The sequence below is a fragment of the Coccinella septempunctata genome, chromosome 3, assembly GCF_907165205.1.
Source record: "Coccinella septempunctata chromosome 3, icCocSept1.1, whole genome shotgun sequence".
NCBI classification, from domain to species: Eukaryota; Metazoa; Arthropoda; class Insecta; order Coleoptera; family Coccinellidae; genus Coccinella; species Coccinella septempunctata.
Genome location: NC_058191.1, coordinates 14,854,026 through 14,865,171, shown reverse-complemented (window position 1 = coordinate 14,865,171; position 11,146 = coordinate 14,854,026). Strand labels below are relative to the sequence as shown.

The 11,146-nt window shown below is 34.3% G+C and overlaps 1 protein-coding gene across 2 annotated transcripts; it reads left to right on the top strand.

Moving 5' to 3' along the window:
• Window positions 1–4,004: 4,004 nt before the first annotated feature.
• LOC123309794 lies at window positions 4,005–8,175 on the top strand. 2 transcript variants are annotated; one of them, XM_044893062.1, is made up of 6 exons: window positions 4,005–4,401; window positions 4,836–4,871; window positions 5,181–5,258; window positions 5,315–5,511; window positions 7,761–7,923; window positions 7,982–8,175. In XM_044893062.1, exons 1-6 carry the CDS (start codon window positions 4,110–4,112, stop codon window positions 8,098–8,100), a joined length of 885 nt encoding a protein of 294 aa, XP_044748997.1. In that variant the 5' UTR covers window positions 4,005–4,109; the 3' UTR covers window positions 8,101–8,175. The 2 variants fall into 2 exon arrangements, with proteins under 2 accessions (XP_044748997.1, XP_044748996.1); XM_044893061.1 differs by lacking the exon at window positions 4,836–4,871 and adding an exon at window positions 4,569–4,619.
• The last annotated feature ends 2,971 nt before the right edge of the window (window positions 8,176–11,146 follow it).

Genomic DNA, 11,146 nt, shown 5'->3' with positions numbered 1-11,146 from the left:
CAATAAACAGTTGTATTCACGAAAAAGACTTAGAAGTGGAAAGTGAATCTGATTTCGATTCTGAAAATAGTTCGTCTAATTCGAATAATGAATCTGTAAATAATAGTATCCCTTCAGGCCAAAAAAAAAATCCCAGACAGTTTCTAGCTAGTTGGGCGTTAGATAATAATATTACCCATAATGCCTTATCGCAACTTTTAGAGTGGTTAGGCACAGGTCCTGATATCTCAAATTTGCCAAAAGATGCCAGAACTATTCTGAAAACACCCAGAGAATCCAATATCAAGACTATGGGTGATGGTTTGTTTCATTATTTTGGTATTCAGTCTGGCCTAAAAAAACAGTTCGAGATATATGGATTCACTGAATGCGACCTTATTTTTAATATAGATGGCCTTCCTATTCACAAAAGTTCAAAAAAAACTTTTTGGCCAATTTTATGCCGCATTCACAGCTTGCCTTCGAATGCATTATTCTGTGTGGCCATTTACTATGGCCCTGGTAAACCACCTGTTCAGGAATATTTTAAAGAATTTGTTGAAGAGTTGAACACTTGTTTAATGAAAGGCATAGTTATTAAAGAGGAGGTTGTTGTCAGTGTTAAAGTACTAGCATTTTGCTGCGACACACCAGCAAGGGCTTTCATTAAATGTACTGTTGGACACAATCACTACAGTGGTTGTGATAAGTGTTCTGTTAGAGGTGTTTATATAGACAGAAGAATGACTTTCGTGGATAGTGGAGCGACTTTACGAACAGATGAAAACTTTTTCAGTCATCAGTTCAGAGAGCATCATAAAGATCCCTAATAGCACAAAGTAGTCCTATGGACATCCATAGGACGTCCTCTTCGGACATTACGGACATCCATGGGACGTCCATTTCTGGTACAATGGACGTTCTATGGACATCCGAGGGACGTACAAATGTCACAACTTTGAACCGAATTCGGACGTCCATCGCGGACGTCCAATGGATATCCCGTTGGGACCATAATTAGCAATCTCAACGGTACAAAAATTTACCACGACGTTGGCTATTCTATCTATTAGAATATGTCTTACACTCAGACGCAGATGTTATTTTTTCTGTGTTGTTTTCTCATTTTCATTCATACTTACTAGAAAGTTTTTACACTTGGCCCGGATTCGAACTCGCGAGTACGTGGGGACATCGCATTACTGAGTCTTCGCTGCAACCGTCCTAGCTACCGAGACCATACGATACACCTACTTGTAGGAACATATTCATTATATTGTTAACTGATTTATGGAATAGTAGTCGATTAATACAGAAATACCATATAATAAAAACTAAAGTCTTGAAACTCAAATATAGATTATTTTATAATAGTAATTACCCAAGTATTTAGTCTTCGTTCATCATAACGTTATACATAATATAATATTCATAAGATATTCATATACTACAAAGCGGAAAAATGGAGTTTAGTGAAAAATAATATTAAATTTTGGTGTTCATTGATATACATGTATGTATTATTTGGTCCATATTATGTAGGGGACATCTTTTGAATGTCCATACCGGATATTCACTAGGTGTCCGTGATGGACGTTATACGGACCATGTAACATATACATGTTATTTGGTCCATATTACGTCCCTTACGGACTCCTAGTGAATATCCGGTATGGACATTCAAAAGATGTCCCTACCGGATATCCAATAGGTGTCCGTCATGGACGTTATACGGACCATGTAATATATACATGTTGTTTAGTCCATATTACGTCCATTACGGACTCCTAGTGAATATCCGGTATGGACATTCAAAAGATGTCCCTACCGGATATCCAATAGGTGTCCGTCATGGACGTTATACGGACCATGTAATATATACATGTTATTTAGTCCATATTACGTCCATTACGGACTCCTAGTGAATATCCGGTATGGACATTCAAAAGATGTCCGTACCGGATATCCACTAGGTGTCCGTGATGGACGTTATACGGACCATGTAATATATACCTATATATGTATATAAGTTATATGGTCCGTACTATGTTCATCTCGGACAACTAATGGATATCCAGTAAGGACATATATTTGACACTGCATGTATTGAGTCGGTCAGGGACCATTTTGGGACTACATGATACGGACATGTGTCATATGGTCCGTATTATGTCCATCACGGGCATCCAATGGATATCCGATACGGACATTGTACATAAATTGGACTAACAATGGATATCCATCTTGGACGTCCTAAAACTGTCCGGAAACGGACGTCCAAAGGACATACAAATCAAGTACATGGACGTTCCGACGTTAAATGGACATGAATTGGACGTCCCAAGGACGTTGTGTGCTATTAGGGATGTGACCCCATTATCTAGAGTACTGAATTTGGGATTGGTCACTTCTTTTCCTGGTGACTATATGCATTCAGTTTGCTTAGGAGTCATGAAAAAACTTATTTTAGAATGGAGAGATGGTAGCAGATTGTACCGTTTAACTAAAGATAAAAGTGTTTTACTGAATGGAAGAATAAGTGATATAAGTAATAAGTATTGGCCTGTTGACTTTAATAGAAAACCACGTTCAATTAGCGAACTCGAATACTGGAAAGCGAAAGAGTATCTCCAGTTTTTGCTCTACATAGGTCCAGTTGTCTTGCACGATTTGTTACCAAAAAAAGTATATTGTAATTTTTTGCTACTTAAATTTGGCATTATGATTTTATTGAATTCATCTTTGAACAAACAATACAATTCATATGCAAATGATTTGTTGCGTTTATTTGTTCGTAATGGAACTGAAATATATGGGAACAATTTTTGTATTTTCAATGTGCATAGTCTCATACATATAGCAGACGATGCCAAACGTTTTGGTTCATTGGAAGACATTAATTGTTTTCCATTTGAGAATTATTTGTATCAGTTAAAACGCAGTTTGCGAAAGTCCAATGAACCCCTTCAACAAGTTATCCATCGTATCGCTGAAGCAGACTCTATTTTAGGAGAAGTTAAGAATTTGAAGAACGTATATTTTGAAGGAAAACCTACAAATGAAGGCAACAAAACAGTTTATCCTAGACTAAGGTTTAAAGGTTTCACAATGTCTACGAAACTTTCAGATAGTTGTATTTACCATCAAAATGGTATAATGAGAGTGACAAAAATATACGAAATGAATAATGAGAAGTTTTTAACTGGTACAGAATATCAAAATCTGGGTCCTTTTTTTGAATATCCTACAGATTCAAGTACTTTTTCCATATTTAAAGTGCGTCCATCAGAGAAGGAAATAGAGATTTCTGTTAATAATATCTTATTCAAAGGTATAATTTTGCCATTTAATAATGACTTTGTGTGCTATCCTCTGATTCATTTGTTTTATTAAAATGATCTTTCATCTGTAAATATATACATACATGTATGTTGTTAATATTAGGTTTAGGAAAAATAGTAAATAAATAAATATAAGCCGGTAGTGTAATGAAAATTACAATATTTATGTTTGATATATTTTGATATTATATAGATATATATATATATATATATAGTGAATTCGAAGTATTGCCGTATATTATATGTTAGAATACTATGGGTACTCGGCAATGGGCTGGTTGTAAACAGAGACAACAATAGGCTCGAAATATAGACAATCGAACGACAAATAGTTGTCTCTGTTTACAACCAGCCCATTGCCGAGTACCCATAGTATTCTAACATATATATATATATATATATATATATTATATTGGACCAAATTGATTTCAGTGATTATGTTATTGTTGAGTTTTACAAGGAAAAGAGAAATAACTCCTGTCCAATCTCAATAATATCTAGTAAATGGATTTTTGAGGCCGAGGGAATACTCCAATGTTATTGGCCAACGTATTTCTATCGGGACAGGCAGAGGGCAATGGCAGTCAGGGAGCACCAAGATATTGATACAGAAAGGAGTGTGCAATGTGCCATCAGGATCAAACATAGAACAGGTATGTGTTTTCTAGGTGTTATGTAGGAGAGTTTTCTGTTACTAGTTAGTAGTTGAGTTTCTGGGATTTGCCAACCCTTCCAAAATTTGTGACACTAGCGTTCGTTACACCTTTATATAGTGTTTTTCTGTTCAACATGTTTGCTTATTTCGATTCAGAATATTATGAGGATGCAGAGAAGAAGCTTAAAGAAATTGAAAAGCAACTGGCCACATCATCATCAGCTGTTAGTGACAACGACGAATCACTGGCAGTTGGCAAGAGAATTGCGAAAAGAAAAATTTTGGAGGATTTTTATTTGGACCAATCCACAGATGATGAAGAAATTGCAATTCCTCCCAAAATCAGGAAGGATTCGGAAAGAAAAACAAAAAGCCCGAGACTGTATGGGAGCGATCCCCAGGCTAGTGGATCTGGTGTTTCAAGAGGTAATAATTATTCTTCATTATGATAAAATATAATTCCACATATATGTCATATATATTGCTCATATTATATATATATATATATATATATATATATATATATATATATATATATATATATATATATATATATATATATATATATATATTTATATATATTTTAATTACAGAAATATCCCAGCCCCGTCTCACTCTGAGAAAAGGATTTAGTAGTAGTCAAAGTGAGTGTTTGAACAACCATATCCCTGCCATAAATTGAGCTTCTTTGAATTTCATGTGAAATAATTATTTATGAAGTTACTGGGTAGTTAGAAATAAGTTTTACAATATTTTTCGCAGAATAAATAACTCATATTTCAGAAATTTATAGTTTTTGTTCTAACATATTATATGCTCATGCACATCTTGTGACTTGTTCTTCATTTTCATCATTTTAGGTCCCTGTACACAGTCTCCAAAAACGTCAAATAAAGGTGAGGATAAATAGGATAAAAGTCGAATAGGTATAGAAAAATCTTATCAGTTTGAGAGAGAATTAAAAGCCTGCGTGTCGATTCATTCGAACTATATATATATATATATATATATATATATATATATATATATATATATATATATGTATATATATATATATATATATATATATATATATATATATATATATATATATATATATATATAAAACACAGGGTGTTGAATTTAAAATATCCAAGTATTTGAAAATTTGTACAAAATTGTATTTAAAAATTAGCTTGATTAGACGCTGCATCAATTTGTTTCAGAAAACTTGAACCCCAGAGAAATGCCGTCCATTATGACTAGTGTAAATGAAATTATGGATCGCCTCAATACTACTGAAGGTATGTGTGTTAATGTCTATAATATTCATTTTTTCATCAGCCATTATTGTTTTCAGGTATTATGAAGGATATTTTGAGACGATTGCACCGAATAGAGCAAAATATTGTGCATTTGTGTGAGACGGCACAAAATGTGCCAGAAACAGATCAAAATATTACAGAATCGAGATTCGAGTTAGAAATCCTCGAAAATCTGGAACAACTTCAAGAATTTGAGCAAAAGCTTCAGGACATCCAGTTCTTTGCAAAAGTTGTAAGTGAATGTTTTTATCATAAACCTCTGTTTATGGTTTTAGTAAACAGGGTGCATCAAGTACGAGAGGGCCTATCAGATGTTTCTGGGGAACTGGACGTATTTGAAATCTGAAAATTAGGATTATGATTTTCTTCGACATATTGTCTACCGAGTTAAAATATTTTTGGAGCCTGAGCACTTCCGGTTATATAACAACTGAAAATAAATTTGTTCAAAAAATTTCTGATGACTGAGTATTCGCAATGCTGAATATATTTCTGTATAATTGTTGTATTCGTCTGAATGGTTTTCAAAATATCGAGAAAAAAAAGGGGAGATATGCGTGTTCACTATAAGGTTCGTTATTATTCCTATTTTATCATACAATATCATAATCCCAATTTTCAGATTTCAAATATGTCCAGTTCTCCAGAAACGTCTAATAGGCAGTCGAGCTTGGGACACCCTGTATAAATTTGCCATTTTTGTTGGGGTCGTGTTGGGAACAAAAATCAAAAACCAAATACATATAGAGAATTCTCATAAAAAAAATTGAAAAATATATTCGAAGGTTTTATATAGTGAATTAATGATAATAAAATCCTTCCTATCTGTTCAATCATTTTACATATCATTTAAATGTGTCCACCCTCAATAACTCAACAACAAATCAGACAGGTCAATTTTTTATGACAGGGGGACATGATCTGGGATACAGGGCTTGTTTCTTCTAGCAACCCCATCAGGAATCATCTGAATAGGGAAATTGGGTAGTTATGTAGAACAAACGTATGCATGGATTCAAATTTGTATCAACCTGCAGTTTGTGTTCTAAAATTGAGTATTCACAAAGTAACAGGGTGTTTTTTATGGAATTGTGGTACCGATAGGTAACTAAATGAAACAGAATCCTCTCAGAATAAATTTCAATCGATATTTCAGAGATGTTTCTAATTGATTGTATAATTTCTATTGCAAGAAAAATATTTTTCACAAACAGCATTTATAAAAATTTACCACAAATTCCCCACCATCAGATTGCGGAGATAAAGCCGTGTTTCAGCTTCGTCTTCGAACAAAAGATAATCACGGTTTTATGGCTGCATGCAATCTAATGGTGGGAAATTCTAAAATTTGTGGTAAATTGTTGATACTTTTCTTTCAATAGGAATTATACGATCAATGAGAATATCTCTGTTTCATTCGGTTTTATTGGTACCATAATTCCCTTAAAAAACACCCTGTAACTTTTTGAATATTCACTTTATAGAACACAAACTGCAGGTTCATACAAATTTGAATCCATGCATGCATACTTTTGTTCTACAAAACTACCCACTCTCCCTATACTCAAATTCCTGATGCGGTTGCAACCCTCTCCAAGGGGTTGCTAGTAGAAACAACAGCTTTATTGTATCCTGGATCCGGAACATGATCTGTCATCAAAAATCGACCTGTCGGATTTCACAAATTCTGATTCGAGGTTGAGTTATTGCATGTGGGTGGACACTTTTGAATCCTAGGCGTTATATAAAATGCCTGAGGGTCTGCCGGGAATGTGAGAAATGAATTATTGTGAATCCATCATCTTATCTGAATGGTATATATGTACTATATTATATGCTTTGTGATATGTAATTGAAATTATTTTATGATTGATATACATTAATTTTTTTTTCATTTCATCTTTTGATGGAGGACCGAAGGGAGAGATACCTGAAAATCCATTCCGAACAAAACTTATTAATAGTTGCAGCTTTCTTAAAATATTGAATCGAAGAGAATATGCTATTGTGAGGGCGAAACACGTATCGTGATTCAAAAACTCATTTTGTGAAAATCGTAATAACTCAGTGTTATTAGTCGTAAATAGTAAAGTAGTCGAGTTTTCGGATCCTAGCAGAAGATATGTTTAATATTTACTTTTTATTTCAAACGAACATCAGAGACACTCGTTGATCGGCCGCCATTTCAATTAATTCGCAACGCACGAACGCGCCCTTTAAATGGTCAAAGACTTTCCTTTTCAATACGATCTGATCTTACCTTAAAACATTGCCTGCTAAGCGTTAGGTATTCTATAGAATGCCTAGGCAATGTATGAAACTAATAATATTTCATATTGCCTGACCTTTTCAGGCATTCTATACAAGGCCTAGGCATTGTGCAGAATGCCGGATTTTCCACATTTCCGGTAACATATACATTTTGTTTTTATTTCCTTCATTGTAACTAATTTTGGACTCATAATTATTTACTTTTTTAAGGTTAATACTCTTGGATTTATGGGAGGAAAAAGCAGAGAAGACGTTTGTCGGAGTATCCTCTCCAACTTACTCTCAAAAAATTTTTGTTTCCACCTTAATTGGACGGGGCGCCAGCAAAAAATAGCCTTTTCAAAATTTACCTATATAAATAAGGCAATTTTAGGTATTATAGTGACACCATTTAAAGAATCTCTTGATAACTCTTTATTCTCTGCTTTTAGTGGCAACAAGAAAAAATAAAGGGTGCGAAGATGCCACTCAATCAGAAGTGGAAGGCACTATCAAGGCATGGTTGCGAAATGTTTATGAGAGAGGAGCTCGCAGAGAGACTACTCAATGACGAGCAATTTTTATGATTAACTTTTTTTTTCCTTTTTTAAATTATGTATATCACATTTAAAACATATTTTGATTTTTTTATTCCTATATTATTTTATTCTTTTAGTTTTGTTTTGTTTTCATATATATATATATATGTAGTTTATATTATAAATATTACTATTATATACTTAGTGAATGAAAGTTTCGTTTGATTAATTCAACCTTATTGCAACCATTAACCGAAAATGTGCATTTAAAGTACAGCTTGCTGTACAGTTTTTGCACAGTAACTGCTGCATTTAAAATACAGCTCGCTTCACAGTTTAAGCACAGTGACTATTGCATTCAAAATACAGCTTGCTGTACAATTTTTGCACAGTGACTACTGCACATAAAGTACAGCTTGCAGTACAGTTTTTGCACAGTGACTACTGTATATAAAATACAGCTTCCTGTACAGTTTTTGCACAGTGAATACTGCATATAAAGTACAGCTATCTGTACAGTTTTTGCACTTCATTGCTGCCTGTGAAGTGCAGCTTGCTGTACAGGTTTTGCACAGGGACTGCTGCATTTTAAGTGCAGCTTACTGTACAGTTTTTGCATAGTGGCTACTGCATTTAAAGAACAGCTTGCTGTACAGTTTTAGCACGTAACTGCTGCATTTGAAGAGCAGCTATCTGTGCAGTTTTTGCAAAGTGAATACTGCATTTAAAGTACAGCTTGCTGTACAGTTTTAGCACGTCACTGCTGCATTTGAATTGCAGCTTGCTGTACAGTAGATTGCAATACCATCGCTGTTTTTTAAGTGCAGCTGTGGCTGTATGGAATGCAGTTTGTACTGTACAGTAACTGCAAAGTCCACCTGGACATATACGGTCCTTTTTTGTGCAGTTATTGCATTACCGTCACTGCAGTCAATTGAAGCAACGAAGTACAGTTTTTGTACAGTTACTGCATTTCAGTGTTTGTTGGGTATGGAACAGGCTGCAAATCAAAAATCTCCAATTTGCAGACATGAAGAAGCCAATGCCATTAAAATGGCGAAAGAAATTAGTGAACTCCAAAACGAGAATAAAATCATTAATATCGAAATAACATACCTCAAGGAGTTGCTCAAAGAATCCCAAGAAAAGAACAAAATAATGATGGAAAATAACGCTCTACTGATGGATAAAATAAAAAGTCAGGATGTCGAAATCGAAAATTCAAGCAAGAGTAAAAACGTAAACAAAGGAGAAAGAAGCAGAGGTCAAGAACAAAGAGAAGATAATAAACTACCTAAACAAGGACAGAACACAAAGATAGAACATAGAACTGACAGTAAAATATCGTACGCAGAAACGACAGCCCTAGGAACATTGGAACTACCAACTTCTAAAGTTGACTACACAAGTCATAAATCTGCTAACAGTCAAATAGGTCACGCAGACGTCGAACGTCGAATCATTCAAAACAAGGAACGAACATCAACACAGGTAAACATGGGATGGAAAACAATCCAATACAAGAATAAGGACAAAACGAAAAATGGCGGAATCTGCACAGGTACAAATAAAACAAATAACTCAATAATAAAAGGAGCAGCCAAACGTAGATGGATATACGTGGGCAGAATACAAGGAAAAGAAAAAACTGAACAACAAATCGAAGAATACCTTGGTGAAATAAACAAAAATAAAAAAGCAGAGGTCAAAAAGCTCAGCACAAAAGGCAACAATTCAGCTTTTAGTGTCGGAGTTTACACAGAGGAATCGTATAACTCGACCTGTAGTCCTGAAATCTGGCCAGAGGGAGTTGTTACAAGAGAATTCTCCTTCCGAAACTTATTTTGAAAAACCAGAAGCACTAATGAAAGAATCGACGAGTAAACAGTTGCAAAATACACAAAACACAAAATTTAAACTATTGTACTTAAATATTCAATCATTATCCACATCCTACAACGGTCTAGAAGAACTTGTAAATAACACAGCAGTCGATCTTATTGCACTAACTGAGCACTGGCAAACATATGAGCAACTAGCAGCTTACAAACTATACGGATATCAACTAGTCTCATGTTTCTGCAGAAATCTAAATGAGCATGGAAGTAGTGCCATATATGTAAAAAATAACCTCAGAAATCAATGCAAGAAAAGAAAAGACATCAATGCACTGAGTGTTCCCCGTGGAATCGAATGCTCAGCTCTAGAATATGAAATGTCTCTACACAAAAAATTAATCATTATATACATATACAGACCGAATACACCACCTCATGAGAATTTTGAAATTTTCTTTGAGCAGCTCACGAAGATTCTTGAGTTTCTGAATAAAGATAATAGTGCAGATTTCATTATGATACGAGATTACAATATAGATACACTAAATAAATCAGATAAGAAGACACACACTTTAACGTCCATATTGCAAACATACAACATAAACCCACTAGTGAAAGAACCAACAAGAATAACATCATTTTCCAAAACATGTATTGACAACATCCTTACCAACATCAATGGAGGACAAACATCTGTAATACAACCACACTTATTTGACCACCGTTCAATACACTATGAATTTGAACATCAAGACAATCAAGTACAAAGGCGTAAGATCAAGAAGATGCGGAAATTCAGCGAAGACAAAATTTTGAAATTCATTGAAGATCTAAACTGTGTAGACTGGAATGCAATATTTGAATTTGACGACAAAGATATCAACGGTATGTGGAATTTGTTCTCAGAAATATACTCTGAACTATTCGAAAAGCACTTTCCCTATGTTGAAGTAAAAAGCATTAACAATAAGTACCCCAATGGTGATAGTAACATCAACATGAAGTCGAGAAATCATTGTTCATCTTTGAGGTGACTCCAGAAGAAATAGTAAAAACTATTAAACAAATAAAAAACCAATCCTCTAGAGGCTACGATGACATCCCGATGAGTATAATAAGAAGAACTATATCTCCAATTGCACCCAAAATAGCAAACATAATAAATAAAGCTTTTATAGAAGGAATTTTCCCAGAGACACTCAAAATGGCAGTGGTGAAACCTATATATAAAAAAGGTTGC

Excerpts from the sequence above, each read along its gene's own strand:
- LOC123309794 (XM_044893061.1), top strand. The coding sequence starts at position 4,110 with ATGTTTGCTTATTTCGATTCAGAATATTATGAGGATGCAGAGAAGAAG. Across the intron at positions 4,402-4,568 it reads TGGATCTGGTGTTTCAAGAG|AAATATCCCAGCCCCGTCTC; the intron begins GTAATAATTATT and ends TTTTAATTACAG. Across the intron at positions 4,620-5,180 it reads AGGATTTAGTAGTAGTCAAA|AAAACTTGAACCCCAGAGAA; the intron begins GTGAGTGTTTGA and ends AATTTGTTTCAG.